The following is a 24,105-nucleotide window of genomic DNA, read 5'->3' as shown; positions in this document are numbered from 1 at the left end:
CCTTTACAAACAGCATAGACTCTACTGACACTGCTGTGCGTCTTTCAGTCTAGTGTAAAACAGCAAATATTTCACACGCAAAAACATCAAATAAATCAAGATGAATTTATTGACTGTGATCAGAAACAGATTTCTTATTAGATACATATATTGTATATTCATTCTACAACAAGTTATAGGCATTAACTCTATGCACAGCTATATAACACATTCTCAGTATGTGATTGTTAGTGATGGAAACACCACACAACTCTAGAACAAACACACTCAGCTTAGAAACAACAGCTCTCATTAGTTTAGATTAAGCATAGAAAATTTTTCGAAGCCTGAAGTTGATTTTAAATGTGTGCAACATCTTATAAACAATGGCTACATTTTTAAAGCACAGTTCCCTTTTTCCCAGCTGAAACAGATATTGATGTAAAATAACAAACACTTCATTTTGAAGAATGAAAATTGAACATCAATTTTAATGAACTTGTTTCTGACTAACAGACCATTCCTTCACAAATACTTTTGCCAAAGTGTACTGTAAAAACAAAAACAAACAAACTTCTATTTGGCATCTGATTACCAATGAGCAAAAGACCCAATCATTCATTTATGATTCAGCAGCAATGTAAAATAAATGCGGATATACAGTTTGACCTACTGACGTTTGGCAAATTGATTTGTATTTTCATAACACAATAGCAAGCTGAAAATCAGAAGACAACAAAACAGTAAAATATAGCCACTCTGGAGCAGAGTTAAAATTCACATATACCTGACAGAGCTCTCACATTATCTGGTTGATGATAATTTGCACTTTAGAAACAAAGAATACATGTGAAATTATTTAAAATATTGCGGTTAAAACATAAAAAAGAGGAAGAAGACCTGTTATAATCAAGCTGCATCACTGAATTAAAAATAACTGAAATTATTCAATATGGGAAAAACTCTGAGGCACAGAGTATCTTCATGGTAGATGTTCAACTTAAAACGCACAGTATCCAAATTTGTAGATTTAACAGTAGACAAAAGAGTGTACTAGGTCCTGTACGGTCAGTTTGGCTGCAGCCATAAAATCTTAATTGCAGCTAATGGAAGAGGACCAAAGCTTTATCGTCTGCATAAACATCGGGTGAGGTAAAACTATTGGAGGTTTTCTGCAATGAAAAAATAATGATACTTCTCAAAATCCTACTAAATTCAGCGTGTTTTGGCCTTTGCTTGGTGTCTCGGTAAAAATGCATTTGGAGTACTACTTATTATCCAAAAATAGGCAAAACATTCTCAAAGAATATACGTACAGATATGATTATGAATCACATGGCGTAGTTTTAGATGAACGACTGCACAGTGAAAGCGTGATTTGACCTACAACCCTAAAAGCAAAGTTTTGAAAAAAAAAAAATTACTGTTTGAACTATACAAAAAGATGTTTACAAATGAACCTATGTCTAAATGTATTGGTTAGATAAACTAAAAGTCAGTTCTCCTCACTCCTGTGTCACTATTTGACCTGAACAGCAATGTCTTCATAATGATGAATGATTTCAAAGGCCCAGTTGATCAATCCAATAAACATGCTGTAACAAACCTAATGCTTTTTATATTTTTATACACTATATATATATATATCTTCATACATTGCATAAACGTAACTGTGAATACAACCTTAGCTACCCTCTAAAATGGAAATACCTCCTTATCTTCTAAATCACTACATACACATACATCTGCAGCTGCCCACTAGTGAATTTTATGAAACAGTTCTGCAAATTAACAAAATAACCATAATTGAGGTAAGTGGTTTCAACAAAAAAGGCAAAAAAACAGATAAAAGGATACACGTGATGAAAACAAGAGCACATGCAGAGATTCTGGTCCTGCAGAGGTAAGGCACCAGGGGTCTAAAAAAATCAATTCCTCATTTCTGTAAAAAGAAAACAGCTTGTGTTTCTTTTCAAGGCAATCAATGTGGGAGTGTCGAATAGGCAGCAGAGTGGAAGAGGCGTGTTCAAGCTTGAGGATTGATCATTTTCTGAAGCAAAGGGATCTGTAGAGAAACAACATTTATTTACATGTTTATACTGACAAAACATAATATATATTACTTGTTCCCGGTTATTCATTTCTTAATCCTGTTCTACCTCTGAAAATATACTAATGTCAAAAAATAATCAGGTTTGATATATAACATGCTAAACAGCACTATGCTTATTATTTTTTATAATTATGTATGAGGTTTTTATGACCATATTAAATGAGAGCTAACACTAACATTTTACAGTTTGCGATGAGTAAAAATGAATACTTTTATTCTGTGTGGACGCATTAAATTAGAATGATTTCTGAAGGATCATATGACACTAAAGACTGGAATAATGACTGCTGAATATTCAGCTGTGTCACCACAGGAATAAATTACATTTTAAAATATATTACAATAGAAAACATATATGTTTGTAATAGTATTTCATAATATTACAGTTCTATTTTTGATCAAATGAATGCAGCCTTCATTTAAAAAAATATTTTTTTAAATCTTAAACGTTTGAACAGTAGTTTACATGAAAAGTAGTAGTCTACATGTATTCACCTTGGACAAATCCACCCCTGTGAGGGCATTTACAGAAACAGGTAGTTCAGCCAACAGACGATTCACCTCCCCAGTAACACGGCCACCGTCGCCGCTCAGGATCACAATCTCATTGATACGACTTAATGGTGCTGCTACCTGTTGAGCAATCTGTGACGAAACAAATTCACTGACAAGTTAACGCAATGAAAACACACTCAGCTTAAACTTAAACATTTGCATTTTAACTACTGGTAGTGTTGGAGAGGTCTGATCAAAGTTAAGAGAAAAAGAAAAAAACTGACATCTGTAATTACTGTAATCTAATTTCAAATTTGTTCAGAAGTTCCCAGATTTCCACACACCTTTGGCAGGGCCTCCAGGACGAGGGCAGTCTTTGCAGCCTCTCCGTACTGCTGATAGGCCTCAGCTTTGAGCTTCATCTTCTCTGCTTCGGCTTTACCCACAACCTCAATGGAGCCGGCCTCTGCTTCTCCAATACGCTTGATCTTCTCCGCTTCGGCCTGTGCCGTCAATACCTTCTTTATCCTGACAGAGAGGAGCATAAGACAGAGTTCATGAGGCCTTTGTTCTTGCCTTTCTTATCTGGCTCACTTAAACTAAATATACCAATTTTATATATACAGCTCACTAATTCGCTCTCACTCGTGTTACTCACTTATTTGCCTCTGCGAGCTGCTGCATCTTGTAGGCTTCAGCCTCAGCTGGTCTCCTCACGGTGGCGATCAGCTCTTTATCTGTCCTGAGGATCTCTTTCTCCTCAATGGCGATCTGCTTCTTCCTCTGAACCACCTCGATCTCAATCTCCTCCAGTCTGATCTTCTGCTGTTCTTTGGCTGCCTGAAGCTCATAGGCCAACTGCGCCTCAGCTTTCTGAGATAGGTGAAAGGAAAGAATGATTATATGTGTTGTGCTTTGGGTGTCGCATGATTAATTTACCAGTGCATCTGCAGTATTAAAATAACCAGAGGAATAACTTTGCTCTACCTTTGTGTTCACTTCTTGATTGAAGGCAGCCTTCTGCATCTCCAGCTCTCTCTTCGAGTCTGCCATTCTTGTATCGGCTTGGAATTTTATGTCCATCATCTCCTTCTTACATTCTGCTTCCTAAAAAAAGGGTATAAGAAATGTGAGGTGGAAAAAAAGTTCCACACCACTTGCTTTTTCACATTTTCACATTTTTGGATTAGAATAAAATTTGCTGCACTAAGATTTTTGGTGTCAAAGGTTTGCAAATCTGCTGAAGTCAACTGTAGTAAAAAATAACTGTAAATTAATTGTAATTACCAAAAAAACAAAACAACAAATCAACATTTGGTCATAAACTAGCCAGCCCTGTACTGAGTGAAATCTTAATTTTGGTTTACTTCATGTTTATGACAAAAGGATTTGAAACTGTATATACTGTATACCATTCTTCAAAAGTTCAAAAGAAAGCATTCATTTGTTAAATAAATCTTTTTATAACAATGCAAGTCTTTACTGTCACTTTTGGTCAATTTAATGTGTCCTTGCAGAATAAAGTATTAATTAATTTAAAAAAGACTTGCAGACCCCAAATTTGTCAAGTTATGTTTTTATTTTTTCAGCTATGTCCAAAGTTATTCTAATCTGAATGTTTTATATTCTAACAAAATGAACATAAAACTTATTTTGACATCCTGATGATAAATATTTTCACTTGACCATTTATCTGCAAAAGTTTTTTTTGTGTGCTGTCAAACGATTAATCGCATCCAAAATAAAAGTTTTACATAATGTGTGTGTACTGTGTATATTTATTATGTATATATACACATGCACACACATACAGTATATATTTTGAAAATATTTAGATGTATTTACGTGTATATATTTATATTACAGATAAATATATTTAATATATAAACATATTTTTCTTAATTATATACATGTATGTGTGTGTATTTATATAGACATAATAATTATACACAGTACACACACATATATTATGTAAATAAAAACGTTTATTTTAGGATGCGATTAATCGTTTGACAGTTTGAGGCTCTATTTTGTACTATAGTCATGGAAAGTCTCACCCTGATTCCAGCATCTCTCTCTGCTTCAGCCACACCAATGTCAGCATCTCTCTGAACAGCGGCAGTCTGGGATTTCCCCAAGGAGCTCAAATAGTCCACCTTGTCATACACATCCTGATGGGAGAAAACTAATGACATTTTCACCCTGACAACTGAAACGGATTTGAAAGACTGATTGTCGAAAACACAAATATAAAAGCAAAATAAAATAGAAACTCTATCCATATTAATGTAAGCACACCTTGATAGTAAAGCTTAGGATCTCAATGCCCATCCTGCCCACATCAGGTGCTGCCACCTCCCTCACCAGCTTGGCAAACTGATCCCTATCCTGATAGATCTGCTCCACCGTCAGAGTCCCTGTGAATAAAAGCAAATGAGATTGTAAGGATGTGAAAGTCACGTTTCCTCATTTTCATGCTCCAGGAAATTGATTGGAGTCTGCCATTATAAAGGATATATACATTTTCTAAATGCACTGTGAGGTCAGAGGAAGCTTTTAACCACATAATGTCCCAAACTTTGAGTAAGTAAGTAAAACTTTATTTATATAGCACCTTTTAAAACAATGTTTACAAAGTGCTTTACAAGATAGACAATATACACAAGAACAAACATAATAAGCAATTAAATCACATAATAGAAATAAAATAATAAAATACAAAAATGAGTCAAGGAAAAGCCCTAGTGAACAAATGTGTTTTGAGATACTTTTTAAAAGTGCACAGTGAGTCGATGGCTCGTAGGTTGTCAGGAAGAGAGTTCCATTGCTTGGGACCGAAATAACTAAAGGCTGACTCCCCAATTTTTATCCGAGTCTTAGGCACAACCAACAAATTTCTGTCTGAGTGATCTTACTGGAGTATATTTATTTAACAAATTAGAAAGGTATATAGGGGCAGTTCCATTTAAAAACTAATAAGATCATCTTGAATTCAATTCTGAATAATACAGGCAGCCAGTGAAGGGCTCTGAGTGTTGGAGTAATGTGATTTCTAATTTTACAGCGAGTTAGCATTCGTGCAGCTGCATTCTGAACTCTTTGTAAGTGTTTAATAGAGCTCTTTGGTAACCCAGCAAAAACACTGTTGCAGTAGTCAAGTCTGGACATAACAAATGCATGAACAAGTTTCTCACTGTCAGAAGGGGAGAGAATGTCACGTACTTTGGAGATATTTCTGAGGTGATAATATGCTGTTTTAGTAACAATGCTAATATGTTTTTTTAAAACTGAGGTCACTATCAAATATAATTCCTAAGTTCCTAAGCCTGATTACTGGTTTTTAGTGATAGAGAGTCAAGATGTGAAGCAATAGATCCTCTCCACACGTCATTATCGATAACAAGTATCTCTTGTCTTATCTTTGTTTAGCTGTAAAAAGTTCTGAGACATCCACAATTTTATGCTCTGTATGCAGTCAAGTAGTGTGGAAATTGAATTATGGGCATCTGGTGCAAGTGAAAGATAAAGTTGTGTGTCATCTGCATACTGGTTAAATGAAATATTGTACTGGTTAATTACACCAGCTAAAGGAAGCATGTATAAATTAAATAATAAAGGACCCAAAAATCGAGCCTTGAGGAACACCACAAGAAATGGCATAATGCCTGGAGGTGTAGGTACCCAGTGTAACACAGTATTCCCTGTTACTTAAATAGGATCTGAACCAGTCTAAGACAGGACCTGATAGACCGACCCAAGTCTGAAGTCGGTCGAGTAGAATCTCATGGTCAACAGTGTCAAAAGCAGCACTCAGATCTAAAAGAACAAGGATAGCCAAGTTTCCTAAGTCCCGAATAACTTGCAGATCATTTAAGACCCTAATCAAAACTGTTTCTGTGCTATGGTTTGCCCGGAAGCCAGACTGAAAAGTCTCAATAAGTGAATTGGCATTGAGATACTATTTTTTCAATTATTTTAACAAGAAAAGGTTCTGAGATTGGTCTGTAGTTACTGAGCACAGAAGAATCAAGATTACTTTTCTTCAGCAGGGGCCTAACAAGTGCAGTTTTAAAAAATTGTTGAAAAACTCCTTGCCGTAGGGACTGATTAATGATATTCAAGATATCAGGTAATAAGCAATTCACAACAGTTTTGAGAAATTTAGTGGGTAATGGGTCTAAGGCACAGGTAGAGGAATTCAAATGTGATATGACCTGTATAAGTGTACTGGGACTGACAGCTGAGAAAGAGGACAGATTACATTGCAACGGACTAGCTGGGGGGTTGGAGACCTTACAAGGGGAGCAAGTGCTGGCAATGTTTTGTCTTATAGAAGTAATTTTCTCATAAAAAAATTCTGCAAACTCATTGCACTTTGCAGTTGTGAGAGGTTCTGATGATAATTCAATTGAGGGGTTAAGTAGCCTATCGATAAATAAATAAATATTTTTAAGTGATCTGTTGAGAGTGGTTGCTGGTCATATGTTGCTCATCTGGCAAGAACTTTGATCTAACACTGACTGTGCACACTGTCTGAACCCTTCACAGTGACGGTAAGAGAGTGCCATTCAAGATGGACACAAGTGTCCGGCGTTACTCACCCAGAATAGAGCGCAGGTGACCTTCCAGCGTCTGCAGAATGACACTTTTAATCTCTGCCACGGTCTTGCCCAGGAACTGTTCACAGGCATAACCCAGCAGCTCATTGTCAGTCATGACCTTCACCTGGTAGCAGAACACATATAGTCATGGTCCAATACTGACATGCACTGGATCACAGCATGCCATTGACACCTAGAGCTCGATACAATGCACTCAAGACAGTAGAACTTCAGTAGACAGTAGAAAGAGACATTTTTAGCTGTTGTGTTACTGTACTGTACACATACAGCAAAAATGTTTCAGAGACACACTCAGAATCTTCTAGCATCTTATACATAATATTAGATCAACACTTGCAGTTTGACACATCTAAAAGCATATTTTGCAGGTGTGAGGGAAAGACACAATCAAATCTGCTGGATGTTGTGTAAAACAGGTTGTGGTTAAATGAGGGACATGCTTCAGTCAGTATTTACGCCATATTAAATTTACATGCAAAAGCTTGCTAATCAGTATGTAAAAGAATAATCTTTGATAAAAAGAATATGAAATAAAATGTTTAAAGAGACCAAATGTCTCATTACATTCAGGCAGTATAGAACATTTACGATACATTTAAGATTCATTCATTTACATAGATTTCAAATTAAAGCAATATTGTGAATATTGCTATGACTTTTTGTAATTATTTGTTCATTGAGTTTTTAAATGTAGAGTGCAAGTCAGAGTGATTAAATGTATAAAAATAAAAATGTAGATATACACAATATTATCAAAAAGCTAAGAAAATAGAGACATTTTTTTAATCTATAACACTCAGCCCTAGTATGAATTAAAGGGATAGTTCACCCAAAAATGAAAATGCTGTCATTAATTACCCTCATGTCGTTCCAAAACCATAAGACTTTCGTTCTTCTTCGGAACACAAATTAAGACATTTTTGATGAAATCCAAAAGCTTTCTGACCCTGCACAGACAGCAACGCAACACGTTCAACAGCCCATGTGACATCAGTGGTTCAACCTTAATTTTAAAAAGAATACTTTTTGTGTGCAAAGAAAACAAAAATAATGACTTTATTCAACAACTTCTCTTCCGTGTCGGTCTTCAACACACGTTCACAAGAGTGCCACGCATGAGAAAAAAGGTCTTACGTGTTTGGAACGACATGAGGGTGAGTATTTAATAACAGAATTTTCATTTTTGGTTGAACTATCCCTTTAATGGAATTTACAATTAATATAAAGGGTGGTAAAAACCAAACCTGATGGGAGAACAAACGCAAAAAAAATCAAAAATGGGTCTAAATGTTCATGTCTGCATGCAAAATAAAGTAAAGTAAAAGAAATAAAATAATGTCAGGAATAACCGCAAGACATTTTCAATGCAACCAATGTGCAAACCCAAGGGTTGAATTTTCCACCCCTTCACCAGTTATGAGTCTGAGACACATTTTAAAACAATCTCTCTCCATGGCTGTGAAAAGGAAAGGAGAATGAAATCATGCATCAGAAAGAGAGGGGTGAGTTTTTGTAGGTTTAAGGTTCTGGCTAGAAGCCGCCCCTCTCTACTGAACTACAACCAGCTTCCCATTTAAACATAAAAACATATTTTTTTTTTTTCAGAGCTGAAAAAAATATGCATGTGGCCTGGTTATTTCAGCAGTACGTGATTATGATGAAAGCTGATTTCAGTGCAGTGTCAAAGGTGAACTCTGGCAGGAGGGTGTTTGTGCATCCTCCCCATAGTCGAGCAGTCATCAAACAGTTAAAGATATGGTATATTACAAGCAACCACATACACAGCAGCATGACGACACTAATGTGGGTGGGGGAAAACATTAGCCGTAAAATGAATCTCAAAAGCCTCCACAGGATTAATGCCCTGTGAATGACATCTGGTGATGGTTGGTCTAGTATGGCTGATGCTCCAGATAAATGTTCCAGGTCTGGAACCATATTTCCAAATATAAATTCTGAAATTACATTTTTTGTATTTCTCAGAATGAAGGCCTGTTCACACAAAGATTAATATTCAATATTCATTTTTATTTAGCGATGATCTTTTCAATCGCATGGCGAAGAAAACTGGCCAACCAATAACATTTGTACTTTTGGTCACATGCCCAAAGCTGCTGTTGTTACACAAAACCAGGGCATTTCTGCTTTTCTAAAATTGGTCTGAACAGACAAATTTTTCTGCTTTGGTGTGAACGGTCTTGATAGTCCAGCATAAAAGATCAATATTATAATCATTAACGGAGTCTAATTGAGTTCATTCAGAATCAGCAGTCATTCAGGACAGACATGTAAATCAAAAATGTCAATAACAATGGAATGTTGTAGCATTTACAGTCAACATGGGGAGCCACGCTTTAACAAGCATTCAAACGAAGGCTGCGTGCATTGGTGAGAACATTTTCCCCCAAACTAAAACATTCACATGTTGTGCTCATGGGAAACCACAGCAATCGTGCAATCATGCAACACAGTAAAAACGAAAGTAGGGCAAGACTGAACATGTGTTCTGGGATTAAAAAAAGAATTTCTCTTCTTGAAGTTTTCCAGATTGTTAAGAAAACAAAGTGATTTTGAACTCAGAAAAAGAAAAAAAAAAAAACACAACCCAAACCCACAGTGCTAGTATTATCTGTATCTGTATCTTTGTTTGTTGGTGAACATGTATAAGGATTGATTCATAATAGAAAACAGACTCAAGGAGGATATTACAGAAGACTGGGTGGCCAACAGTTAAGTGGGTCCATTAGTTCAACAGCTGCAAGGCCTCCATTTACAAACTACATGAGACAGTCTTCCCACAGTGGCTCTAAAATTGATACATTGATATGGTTTGATGCAATCAATCAAATTAGAGACTAACAATATGACACAACATAATAATATCAATATGGAGATTAGTGTTGTCACGGTACCAAAATTTCAGTATTCGGTACGGATACCAGTGAAAATCCACGGTTCTCGGTACCAATTTCGGTACCACATGCTAATTAAAAAAAAACTCACTATTTTTAATAATAAAGTCAAACAAAAATAACATGTATGAAAATTGTGTTTCAAGTTTTTCCGCAAGTAATAAAAGTATGAAAAACAGTAAACAAGTTTCACCCAAATTTGATTTGTTTTTTAATTAATTAAATTTAAACACATTTTATTTTTTGGGTAAATAAAGGGAATTTACTATTAAAATTAAAATATGGAAGAAATATTGTGTGATTTCTTTAAAAATAAATATTTATAAAAAAAAATTTCAACAGTAGTAATAGTATCACATACATTCTACTAAATAATAGTAATATATTCTGGCACAATGTCTTTAAGATAAACGTTTATTTTGACGGGTTGCCGTGAATACCTTTACATTTCTGTGTGTAGCTATATGATATGACGCTGGTTTTACTCAATGAAACGGTAAAATGCTCGTGAAGTGACTCTTAAAGCAGTTCTATAGATGTTGTTTATGTATTTATGTCCTCACTGAGACGGCAGATGCTGAAATCACCGCGAGCGTCACGCGCACTTATTAAAAAAAAACAAAAAAACCCAGCGCGTCTCTACCTTTCATTCACTCGCACAGAGACGCGCAGGATTCATATTTGAACCGACTTTTGCGGCTTAATATTTACAGATACTAGTCAGTGTCGCGATTTGATTTAAGTGTAATGACCTACTTTTGATTAATTCATCCAAACTTTGACAGATTCCGTGACATTTTGTGCTAAACTGTAAATTCCGTTTTTATAACTGGATTCCGAGATTCCGTCCGCGTTTTCTGCATCGCGGAAATCATAGGGCCGTACGCGTCAAGAACCGGGCTGACCGGGTACTCGGTACCACCGGTACTTAAAAAAACCTGGTACCATGACGTTTTCATTTTTTTAGTACCGACTTGGTACCGAAGTACCGGGTCTTTTGACAACACTAATTGAGATACTAGATGTGCACATTTTAGAGAGCACAGACGACTGAAAGACTTTCTTGACTGTTGTCAGTGCTTATCTCATTGGACAAGCCAATGATCAGATGACAGATGATGTGCATATTGATTTTTCCCCCCATTATTTTAGTATTCAGTACTTTTTAATGTTGATGTCCCAATTGAACCACAAAACTTGCAATTTTCATAAAGTTCACTGTTTCAAATCATATTGTGGTATGTTTTGAGGTATCAGCAAATATTGTATTGCTGGCTAAGAGAATAAAAATCAAATATACTGATGAAACATCCAAATTACACCCCTAGGTAAAACATGCAGGGCAAAGCAGTGTATTGCAGTCTCATTTCATTGAAAAAATTCAATGTTTTGATACAATAGACAAATGTAAACATACAGTCTCTCTGTGGAGAGACCTTGAGCTCAAGTCTCTATGGAGACTGAATCGTGTAATGTCTTGTTTAAGTTCCTCATCCAATCACATGTGACTACCAGAGATAAATGCCCTGTAATGGCTGGACTGCCTCTTTGCGTTATAATGCTCTCATTGTTCACACCAGACTAAGTATTCACAGAGAGAAAATAACACTTGAAAAAAAGAATCAGGCTTTGAGAACTGAAATTAAAGATCTTGCAATACAGGTAATGCAAAATGCTCAGTTGTAACCATAGTGGAAACTGGTATTTCCTCTTGAAGTTGAGTTTTCAAAAGAGCAGAGAAATGTTCATTAGAGTTAACATGTGAGTTCAGTTACACACTGCAAGTTTTGGCACACTGACAACCAAGAGCAATCAAAAAACTGTCAAGGCATAGACAACAAAGAATGAAACTAATCAGCATATAATTTACAGATTCCTCTTCTCTGTTTGAGAAACGCTTTTAGATGCTTAAAAAAAACAATTAAAACATCTGTTACATCTACACTTCAACATGAAGGTCACAGAATGTGGCAACATATTGGCTCTGTTCTAAAACCTAGTTTCCGCCATTCTAAGGCACTCCTAATATGAGTAGGTGAATTAATTAATGTAATTATGAGATTTCGAATTTTAGACTTAAAAAGCATTCACATTCTTGTAGAACTTGTAATTACAACTTGTTAACACTGAATTTTCTAAAAGTTACAACTTTTACCGCCTGATCATTGTAATGTCATGAGAACACATTTGAATGGTGGTGGCTACAGTGGTAAAATTTAGTTATTTCATTATAATTCTGTAAAATAATTCTTAGAATTGACTATTGTTAATGTCTTAATCTAATGTCTGCTAAATAAATTTTAACCTTATTATTAAGGCATTTGCATAACAATTGTTACTTGTTGCAGTTTTGTTTATTGATTACTTAAAGTGATAGTTTACCCAAATTCTGTCATTAATTAATCACCTAAAACGTCAAAAAATGCGTTGTGGTACTTTTGTGAATGACGGCAGAAACTGACCCGGAAGAGAAGAACATTGAAGAAATTGTCACATGGACTACTTTAATTATGTCCTTACTACCTTTCCAGGCCTTGAATGTGTCAGTTCCATTGCCATCTATGAAGGGTCAGAAAGCTCTCAGAATTCACTAAAATATCTTAATTTGTGTTCTGAAGATGAACGAAGGTTCTGTGGGTTTGGAACGACATGAGGGTGAGTAATTAATGACAGCATTTTCATTTTTGGGTGAACTAACCCTTCATTTTGGCTTTAATAGTGTTGCCATAGAAAGGAATACTTCAGCATCTGAGGACGTACAACATCCTGGGTTGCATCTAGTGATTAAAGTCACTTTCTGTATAAGAGTTACGTTTCAGCCTATTTAGGCAGTATTTACACCAAGACATCTCACTGGGTTTTGGAACAGAGCCATTCTTTGTAAATTATGTTTTTTTAGCAGAAAAAGCTTTCCCCCGAAATACCAGTAAATTATTGTTTAGCATTTAGCAAGTAACCACAACTTTTTCGGTTTTTGATTGACTGAACAACAGTTCATCATGTCAAGCACAAAACAGTGACCTTCAGTCTGGTAAACATACTAAGATTGACACTGTTCATCCCTGAGGGGCGTATCAAATTCAGGGACCAGAAAAGGAGGGAAGGAAATGAGAGGAAAAAGCATGATAAAGGGGTGCTGGTTCTGAAACCAGTCTGGCAAACCTGAAAGTGGCATTTGGAGCTGAGGTTAGGTGAGGTAAGGTGGTTTACCTGTGCCACACCTGTGACAGTAATAGCTACCCCCTCCGCTGTCTCTACATCCTCACACTTGGGTTGCAGGGTCATAATCTCAAGGGTTATCCTGTGGAAAACGCAAAAAAAGGGAAACAAACCAAAAAAGTTGGCTATGATCTACGGGAAGAATGTCAAGCGGCGTGAAAACAGGAAAGAAGGTGGGATTAAAGAAAGACGTGAAGGTAAACAACACAAAATGAATCTGTAGGGTGAAAATACGAAGACACAACCACTTGGTCAGCACAAATCAGGTGTTTTGACCATGGGCTGTAATGGCATCCTCTGGATTCAGATTCCCAGAACCTTAAAGATTATTTCCCTACCCACAATATTCCCGAAAGCCCGTCTAATACGTTCGTCATCCATTACAGGCCCATCAGTCAAAACAGGCTGACGTGAGACATTAGTTACATGAGCCATGAGCGCTGCGTAGCCAAACTCCAGACAAGGATAGTGAGAGATGACTGGCTCTCCTTCACTGCAGAGGAAGACCAACACAATAGTGTGGAAGAAAGCGTGAGAGCATGTGTATGTGTGTAACTTAGGAAATGGAACCAGGCCACCGCCCTTCACATCCAGAGAGCTTGAAATTGTTCTCACTGTCTCATTAGGTTGGCTTGTTTCATTCAGTGTGATTACCTGAGCGACCCCTGTCACATCCAAGGGGACACCCTCCGAAGTTTCGATATTCTCACAGCGACAGAGGATGGTCATTATCTCCAGAGAGAGTCTATGTGGGGGAGATGGGGGGTGGAGGGGAGGGGGAGAGAGGGTGAGGAGGGAGGGAAGGAGGGGAGGCAGGACAGCACAATATTATCAGTGTGTTAACATATGTGAAAGGGGAGGACTGAGGTCAGGGTTCAAGGTTAGGGAGGATGGCGCTGGTGTTGATTGCAGTTGAATCCAGACCATCAGGGAGCCGCTGTCTGCTGCATATGGAGAGATCTTTCATATCATGTAATTTATCTTTGAAATCTCATGACTGACTCAGAATGAATGTCTTATTTAGTCTATCCATTACACTCACACCCCTAGATCACTCCTTAAACATCTATGACAACGCAGTTTCCATTTCTGATAAGATGTTTATGCTACCGGTGGATCTGGACAAAAGGCTGCACAAAAATGATTAATCTTTCATTTTTAAATAGATTTTAGTAGAATTGTAACAGAATGTGCATTACAATATAGGTCAGCTGCATCACATATTCTTTATGTAGGCTACAAATTCAAACAAAGATGATAACTGTTAATAAATTAATGCTGGAATACACTCCAGATCTGAACAGGTATTAAAACACTAGGCCTCCTCATACACTTGCCAACTTTGTAAATGGTTACAAAGAAAAACTGGGTATCGTACACTAAACCAGTGGCTCTCAACCATTTTAACTTGAAGGTCCCTTATTGTCCAAGGGCCACCTATTATATTAACAGACCTATAATATATACAGCAAATACAATCGATTATTAACAGACACTTGGGGTGTGTCAATATAGGTAAATTAACCAAAATTAATTTTGTGACGTTTCAAGAACAAAATACAGCAACTGTTGAGGGAAAAAAGATTTAAGATTCAGACTGTATGTTTTTAAGCATTTTAAGTTAGATTGCTTTAATATATTAATATTAAATTGATTAAAATAATTTCAAGTCATGTCTGGTTGAGAACCACTAAACAACTGAGGATCTCACACACTACCAGGCTTAAGTCATGCAGAGCACAGCAAATACAATGGAGACACGTGGTAAATGAAAAGACTGGCTCTGACTTTTGGCAACTAGCATTGACTCCTCTATTGACTATAATCAGGGCAAATGTCTGTGCAAAAATCAGTTTATGTATTCCAGCTGTATATACAGTGGGTACGGAAAGTATTCAGACCCCCTTAAATTTTTCACTCTTTGTTATATTGCAGCCATTTGCTAAAATCATTTAAGTTCATTTTTTTCCCTCAATGTACACACAGCACCCCATATTGACAGAAAAACACAGAATTGTTGACATTTTTTGCAGATTTATTAAAAAAGAAAAACTGAAATATCACATGGTCCTAAGTATTCAGACCCTTTGCTGTGACACTCATATATTTAACTCAGGTGCTGTCCATTTCTTCTGATCATCCTTGAGCTTCATTTGAGTCCAGCTGTGTTTGATTATACTGATTGGACTTGATTAGGAAAGCCACACACCTGTCTATAGAAGACCTTACAGCTCACAGTGCATGTCAGAGCAAATGAGAATCATGAGGTCAAAGGAACTGCCTGAAGAGCTCAGAGACAGAATTGTGGCAAGGCACAGATCTGGCCAAGGTTACAAAAAAATTTCTGCTGCACTTAAGGTTGCTAAGAACACAGTGGCCTCCATAATCCTTAAATGGAAGACGTTTGGGACGACCAGAACCCTTCCTAGAGCTGGCCGTCCGGCCAAACTGAGCTTTCGGGGGAGAAGAGCCTTGGTGAGAGAGGTAAAGAAGAACCCAAAGATCACTGTGGCTGAGCTCCAGAGATGCAGTCGGGAGATGGGAGAAAGTTGTAGAAAGTCAACCATCACTGCAGCCCTCCATAAGTCGGGGCTTTATGGCAGAGTGGCCTGACGGAAGCCTCTCCTCAGTGCAAGACACATGAAAGCCCGCATGGAGGACTCCAAGATGATGAGAAATAAGATTCTCTGGTCTGATGAGACCAAGATAGAACTTTTTGGCCTGAATTCTAAGCGGTATGTGTGGAGAAAACCAGGCACTGCTCATCACCTGTCCAATACAGTCCCAACAGTGAAGCATGGTGGTGGCAGCATCATGCTGTGGGGGTGTTTTTCAGCTGCAGGGACAGGACGACTGGTTGCAATTGAGGGAAAGATGAATGCGGCCAAGTACAGGGATATCCTGGACGAAAACCTTCTCCAGAGTGCTCAGGACCTCAGACTGGGCCGAAGGTTTACCTTCCAACAAGACAATGACCCTAAGCACACAGCTAAAATAACGAAGGAGTGGCTTCACAACAACTCTGTGACTGTTCTTGAATGACCCAGCCAGAGCCCTGACTTAAACCCAATTGAGCATCTCTGGAGAGACCTAAAATGGCTGTCCACCAACGCTACCATCCAACCTGACAGAACCGGAGAGGATCTGCAAGGAGGAATGGCAGAGGATCCCCAAATCCAGGTGTGGAAAACTTGTTGCATCTTTCCCAAAAAGACTCATGGCTGTATTAGATCAAAAGGGTGCTTCTACTAAATACTGAGCAAAGGGTCTGAATACTTAGGACCATGTGATATTTCAGTTTTTCTTTTTTAATAAATCGGCAAAAATGTCAACAATTCTGTGTTTTTCTGTCAATATGGGGTGCTGTGTGTACATTAATGAGGAAAAAAAATGAACTTAAATGATTTTAACAAATGGCTGCAATATAACAAAGAGTGAAAAATTGAAGGGGGTCTGAATACTTACCCACTGTATGTTGAAATTTAAAATAATACACAAAACAAATAATACAATAAAGATCCAATTATAATCACTGAAGCTGTCACTCACTGCAGGTTTATAATGTTTCACATTGTCGGGAGTCCTGCAGTTCAGCACAAGTTAACTGACTTACTGGGTGGAAACAGGGTCCAGATGGCATACTATTTCTAGTGAATTGTTAGGAAAATATAGCTCAACCCTAATATAGCCCACACCCATTTAACACAGGATAGTTCACAGTAAATAATTATGCACCATCTACCAATACAGTAGTTGTGAGCAGCGAGTATGGACTGCTCATCAACGGCCCTTTTCTGTATACTTCAAACTAATTTATTTCCACTTGTTTTTTGTCTGTTTCAAAAAGCGTAGCTCTTTAATTGGACTGAAAAGAAACTGTGGAAGTCTGAATGGCAACATGCACAAGAATATGCAGTAGGATCCTCAACTAAATGTTTAATTTCAGCCCTTGTGCTGCAGCAAGCCCTACAGCGCTCTCAATCTTTTAAAATTAGATCAATGTAGCTTTTAGAGCTGCCAGCAAACTAGATTACTACATGCTTTATCAAGGAAGGGGGGATGGTAAGAGATATCCCACCCAGCCTTGCTTTATTTCTAAGCTATGTACTCAGCTGAACAACTGTTGTAACCACTGTTTACAACACAACCCATATTTACACTTCTTTTTGACATTTAATCCCTCTCTAGAAACTGCTGAAATTGACAGTTGTTTCATCTTCCTATGGACTCAATAAAAAGTATGAAATACACATTTTCATTTTAGATGTAACATTTAAAACTAATGGCTGCATTTCTGCAATAGACCTTTTCCACACATCCATGTGTTGTAACATGACTCTCTGATAAATGACCAACTTCCTGTGTTCCTGTCAATGGATGGCGGTCAGTTTTGGTAAATTAAATATACTGTTAGTGAATTTCCCAATAAACCTTTCAACGGTTTCTTTAGCTTGACATAGTATTTCCCCATATATTATCTTATCATAGTATTTCCCCATATATTATATTATCAATTTTAATGTATGACAGTGGTGAATAGGGACGTTATTCTCAGAGAGATCTCTTGCTCAAGAACTAAATACTTCCACTGTGCACAAATGGAAGTGTGATAAAAGTCTACTGATCTGCATTTCCACAGAGCTGATTTAGCATAATAATCTTATGATCCCCAGCAGTGAGATACCAGAGAAAGATCAGATGCTCAGACACACACGGGTGAGTCCAGCGCTTAAAGGCAGGTTAGCTCAGCAAACACTTAAAGAAATGAACAGGAGAGGAACATCAGAGAAAAGACAGGCTGGGTATTATTGATTGCACATGCATAACTACATCAATGATGATTAAAGAAGGAAACAAGGAATGGAAATAAATCATATGCTTCAGAATGATACACAGTTCTCTTATTTCATATATGTGACTTATGGCTAATGTTCTAACAGCTACAAGCATTGTGTACCCACAGTGCTCTCACCAAATGACACATATAGGCTTTTTACACTGCACTTAACCTTGTATTATCATATTTTTAAAGCTCACTTTTAGAGAAACATCATTTGAGGAAAACTTTGACAGAAAATGTTTTATTTTTACAGTTATGGTCCAAGAAATGTCTATTCAGGACGAATTAGATAGTCAGTAATAAATAAGCCTGATGTGCAGGAGTGAGACAAGCCATTATTTAAACTGTGATATTGACACCACAAATATGCAAATAAGAAAGTTAAGCCTGGGTTTACGATTGTACAGTACAAAATCTGAATAACCAGGGTTATTTGCTACCTAGAGCAAAGAATGAAAATGTGTGAAACAAAATATCATAACCCAGGTTTCCTATAACCCAGTGTTAACAATGTTAAATGTCAAAAGCCCTATATAATTTTAGCACAACAGATTTTTGGATATATTATGTTTTCATCAGCAGATGCTGCACCATTAATGATCTTCCGTTTGTAGCCATTGAAGCTGAACTTCAGTCAACACTCCAGTATTGTTAATTCTGTTTATTTTTCCAAACACTGGCCCTGGACACTCAGGCCCTTAATGAAGTGAGTTTATGTGAACGTGGGGGGAGTACTGATATATGAGACAATGTTTGTGTTTAATGTCTGAAAGCTGTCTAAGCTGAAGACTATATCACTGAAAGGAAGAGCGCTCAACAGATATGTTTTTTTCCTTTAGTAAACAGTTATTTTAGTTACAATCAATGTCTTTAATATGTTGGGAAGAAAACAATAGGCACAGGTGTGTGCACTCTGGAGTTTCTCTAAAGTAGACATATTATATATTCACAAGTTTATATAATCTAGCCAGACAAATATGAGCATGCGGTGACAATTCTAAAATGGTCCCAATGCCCACTCAAGAGGTACTGAAATGTACATATATGGAGAATAAATTCATTCAGTCAGTGAGAGAATGATTTGTTTATGTTGTGAGCCAGTAAACACAATAGTAGGAGTGAATGTGATGAATGTACATTCTTACTTCTGTATGTCAGTGATAAGCCACCATGCCCAGGCCCAGCCGCCCACTGTATACTGCTTCTCATCAGAGCCACAGCAGCCACCTGAGAAAATAAACACCGCATATTTAGTACAAATACACATTCCAAACTAATTTCACTTTCAAACTCAAACATGCTTGCAATTCATTTTAAATTGTCTTAAAAAAAACAAAAAAACATATTTTTCCATTGTAATAATCTAAATCTTTCAGCCCATTTCACAAGCTATTGGTCAGTCACCACTTTCACCACCTACAAAAGGTAAAAACCTCATACATGCCTCACCAAACTGGATTATAAACTGTAAACTGAACAACAACTTCATTATAACCACATGCAATGAAAATCATTGGAAAGCCCCAACACAGAGTTACAGACTAACCAAACCACTATGGTGGTTAAATGTTTACAGAAATGAGCTCAAGTCAGTAATCAACTAGCTGTTCCAAACAAAACAGCTTGTGCATCTGTGCAAAAGTTTGGGATGTAAAATTTGTTTTTAAAGAATGTAATACTTTTATTCAACAAGGATGCATCAAAGGCAACAGTAAATACATTTATAATTGTTATAGTTAAAATGATAACCATTTCCACAAATATTAAGCAGCACAGCTGTTTTCAACATTAATAATAAGAAATGTTTTTTCAAACACCAAATCAGCATATTAAAATGATTTCTGAAGAAAATAAACTACCTTAATAAAATATATTAGCCTAAATAGAAAACAGTAAATTTTAAATTGTAATAATATTTTTTCACCAAATGAGTGAGCAGAAGAGATTTTAAATTTTTTTTTGTAAATCTTACTGACCTCAAACTGAATGATATTGTACATGAACACAGAATTACGATTCAATTACTAAGGTGGGACTAGTTTGATTATGAGGCTTACTGAATACCAAGGCCATAATTTAAACTAAATATGTCTGTTATTGTTTGCAAGACAAACAAACAAAATACTCTTCACTCATATAAGTATCTTTTTCCATCAATAGCGGATTAAATCACACACATCTTTTGGCCACATGAACATGCACATCCTATTTGCCTTTAATTTTCATTATGTAAAATACAGTCTGTTGCTCATGTTGTGATTTGGCTAAAAAACTAATGCTATGGGAGGCAAGCAATTAGAAGGGTAAGTGTAAGACAAACCTTCCAGTTCTCCATAATATTCAGTTTATGAAGCAAGATATTTTGGCTATGCATCTGTGCAAATATAGATATCGTTGGGTCAACCATAATCTAGGATCTATTACACTCAGCTGTCAATGTTACAACATCAATACATTTTGCCTGAAGTTTATGCATTAATCTGGACTCCTGATGTAAAGTATAAACAGTAGGGGCCTGTAACCATTAGGAATGTGAGATATGTGAGGAACTCCCTCACAAATCTATGTATATCACGCATCCTCAAATCTGGCCCACTCCTGCAGAGTTTAGCTCTAACCCTAATCAAACATACCTGAGCATGCTAATCAGAGTCTTCAAGATCATTAGAAAATCACAGGTAGGTGAGTTTGATCAGGGTTGGAGCTAAACTCTGCAGCAGATTGGCCCTCCGGAGAAAGATTTGAGGAACCCTGATGTACATGGTTCTGGTCCCCAGACCATTCAAGTCAGAGTTTGTCTCTCTTCATGTTGCAATGGAGGTACTGAAAACTATTCTAACAAATTCCCTGCATGTCATCAGCTATTAGTGTGCAATCCTCAGCTGTTGTTTAATCACTTGCACAACTGCAGCCAGATCAATCACGTGAAAGACAGATGAATTGGTCCATTGAAGTTTCTGTCATGTGACTGTAATTCATAAAACATGACCAATGCGGACACAATGTTCAGGCAAGTTAAGCAATGAGGAAATAACCCTGCATGAAAACTGTACAGTTAGAAAAAACTGTAGTTGGCAGATCATTTAAAATAAAAGAACTAGCAAATTTTGTGACAGTGTACACTTTAGTGTGCTATGACTTCCTTGGGCCTGTTCCATAAAACAAGTTTACCAAATAAACCAGGCTTATTTCAGTAATTCTAACTTATTTTCACTTGATTTGGTTTCTGAAAGCAAAATTACCATAGCTCAAGCTCAGTCACTGTGGCAACTTATGCTGGCAAACTAACCTGGTCCGGAGCAGGCTAACTGTCAGGCTAAGCTGAGCTCCTCTAACACTGACCAATGGGAACACATTGATATTACCACTGACTCTCTCACATACAATTAGTTGACTTTATTATTAGTCCAAAAATAAAAGTAGCCTATACAGAAAATACACCTTAAATAATCAAATAAATAAAAAATAGGCTACAACCAACTGTATTTAATATATTGTTGCCAAAATAGGCTAATGACATTTTAACATAGTTACTTGCACATTTAGTTGATCAGAAGTTTCTAGCCATGCAGCCTTTCTCTCTGAATTTATGACAGCTGCACCTTTTATGGTTATTAGAACATAAAACATTGCAATCTAAAATGGCTCTTTAAAGCATTAAAAACACTAAATCAAAAGTTAAAATCACTGAATTAAAAATTGAAATAAATAATAGAAATCAGACCACATTTGAACTAATAAGAGGAACACACATTTAACTCATTTGAGCTAGTATGGCTGTATTAGCCAGCTTACATTTGATTTACAGTTACTGCTATCATAAAAATACACTTATAAGTAGGATTGAAATTATATGTCACATTTAATGTCCAACAACAAATATTTGAGCAGAATGTATATTGTATTCTGAATTCTTGCGCTATTATTCTATTCTGCTCCGTCTGTGTTGCGCGCATGTGCTCAGCAGCGCTCGTTCGCTCGCTAAGCCTCGCCCACTCCTGACAGCAAAATGGATATATTTGCATTACTTTCTAACATTTAAAGATGAAAAATATACCTCTGACGTGTCAGTTATACACTGAGGAAAACATAACGTCTCAAATGCATTAAACAACACAAATATTCGCTGTTTGCCATGGTGGATCGATTTGATCCATGATCGACATTAAGGGCTGCTTAAGAATAAGCGTGCACATCAAATTATCCTGACTCACTGAACCTGGCTCGAATTAGTGAGATTGCGTGAATTTAAATTGTCGTTTATGAAACCGCTTTAGTCCCGATTGATTTGTTAGGCTATTTCAAGTCAGGTTTTGGACTTTAATCCCCGCTTTTCTTAGCGTCTTTTATGGAACAGGCCCCTGTAGTCTGATATCTGAGATTCATGCCTCTATCAGGTATATTTGATAAACTATATTAAACATTAAAAGTAGCTATAGCTCATACTGAATGCCTGCATTTCCCACTTAAATGTGTACTGCTAAAAGTCAGAGGTCTTGACTTTCCTGACTGTATCCCGCAATTAAAATCATACAATATAATATTTTGATGTAGTCTATTGATTCAGACTCAATTCATGCAAAACAGCTTTTACATGAAATGTAAAATAGACTACATCAAAATATGCTATTATTTTTCCCACATGTGCATACAACCCCATTACTGCCCAATTTCCCCCTTAAAGAAATATAAATGTAACCTAAAATTGTGAAACCCAGGAACATTTCTACAATGTAGCAGGAAGACAAGTAATGACAAAAAGAAATCAAGGGCCTGTTTCATAAAACAAGTTTACCATATAAGCCAGGTTTATTTCAGTTAGTCTGACTTATTATCAGTTGATTTGGTTCAAACTAAGTCAGACTAACTGAAATAAGCCTAGTTTATTTGGTAAACTTGTTTTATGGAACAGGCGCCAGGGCTTCAAACTATGTAGACAAGTCCTGATTTTTATAAACAGGGGTATGCTAAAAGGTCTTGATCAAGGGCGCCCAATCCTGTTCCTGGAGATCTGCCTACCTGCATAGTTCAGTTCCAAACACACCTGCCTGTAATGATCAAGTGCTCCTGAAGATGTTGATTAGTTGGTTCAGTTGTGTTTAATCAAGGTTGCAGGAACAGGATTGGGCACCCCTGATTGATACCGTTTCTATAAAATTATTATTGTGCAGCAACAAAACGTGTTATAGTACTCTTTAAACAAAAATCTACAATCATTACCTGATATATAGATACAATGGCTTAAAACTATTTATACCAAGATATGGACGTGACAGCATCACAAAAAACATGTATAGGGCCTACAGTCCAAAAAAAAAGTTGTGTGTTTAATCTAAACCACTACATAAGCAATCGATATTCAAGACCAACAGGATCTCGAGAAAAATCGATTTCATTGCGTATGTAAAAAACGAACAAAAACGAGCACGAGGGAGGCACAACAACACTAGCCGAGTGAATTGTCTTCTAACTACAATGCAACAGGCAAGCACGAATGGCTACACACTACTCGACTGAAATGCTTGAGAAAATAAGCATTTATTGCAGTTACACTGTAGAATAAAATACATTTATGATGATTTATATACACATTGTACGTTAGCTACATTTCAGATGATTCTAATACACGCGAAAAGCGGACTGCTTTGAGAAAAACTGAAGGTAGTTGATAGTATGTTACCTGATACCACCAAGGCTTCGTTTGGTCCCACCGTGTGGCAATTCCCCATATTTTTCCTGCCCGACGGCTTTACAAAGCTATTCAAAACGTTATTTCCTTTTTTTTTTTTTTCAATGACGACGGAAAAGTGTATTGAAAACAGTCAGATACAAAGACAAGGCACTCAAAACAGTCTTGTGTACACCCTATTCCTCACGATTTCTGCTTGCGCCAGTAGTCACCGCCCTTTCAGAGATGTGACGACT

The 24,105-nt window shown here is 36.8% G+C and overlaps 1 protein-coding gene across 3 annotated transcripts; it reads right to left on the bottom strand.

Moving 5' to 3' along the window:
* Positions 1-91: 91 nt before the first annotated feature.
* On the bottom strand, positions 92-24,105 carry flot2a (flotillin 2a). Of its 3 annotated transcripts, none has more exons than XM_058775514.1 (11): positions 23,861-24,105; positions 19,326-19,407; positions 13,995-14,085; positions 7,189-7,312; positions 4,886-5,004; positions 4,645-4,758; positions 3,575-3,694; positions 3,246-3,460; positions 2,932-3,115; positions 2,588-2,737; positions 92-2,044 (listed from the first exon to the last, which is right to left on the bottom strand). In XM_058775514.1, exons 1-11 carry the CDS (start codon positions 23,907-23,909, stop codon positions 2,006-2,008), a joined length of 1,287 nt encoding a protein of 428 aa, XP_058631497.1. In that variant the 5' UTR covers positions 23,910-24,105; the 3' UTR covers positions 92-2,005. The 3 variants fall into 3 exon arrangements, with proteins under 3 accessions (XP_058631497.1, XP_058631496.1, XP_058631498.1); XM_058775513.1 differs by lacking the exon at positions 13,995-14,085 and adding an exon at positions 13,332-13,422; XM_058775515.1 differs by lacking the exons at positions 13,995-14,085; positions 23,861-24,105.

This window comes from Onychostoma macrolepis, chromosome 05 (assembly GCF_012432095.1).
Source record: "Onychostoma macrolepis isolate SWU-2019 chromosome 05, ASM1243209v1, whole genome shotgun sequence".
Lineage (NCBI taxonomy): Eukaryota > Metazoa > Chordata > Actinopteri > Cypriniformes > Cyprinidae > Onychostoma > Onychostoma macrolepis.
Note: the sequence above shows the minus strand (reverse complement) of the source record. Positions and strands in the feature narration are given on the sequence as shown.

Excerpts from the sequence above, each read along its gene's own strand:
- flot2a (XM_058775514.1), bottom strand. The coding sequence starts at position 23,909 with ATGGGGAATTGCCACACGGTGGGACCAAACGAAGCCTTGGTGGTATCA. Across the intron at positions 19,408-23,860 it reads CGAAGCCTTGGTGGTATCAG|GTGGCTGCTGTGGCTCTGAT; the intron begins GTAACATACTAT and ends TTATTTTCTCAG. Across the intron at positions 2,738-2,931 it reads TCCTGGAGGCCCTGCCAAAG|ATTGCTCAACAGGTAGCAGC; the intron begins GTGTGTGGAAAT and ends GTTTCGTCACAG.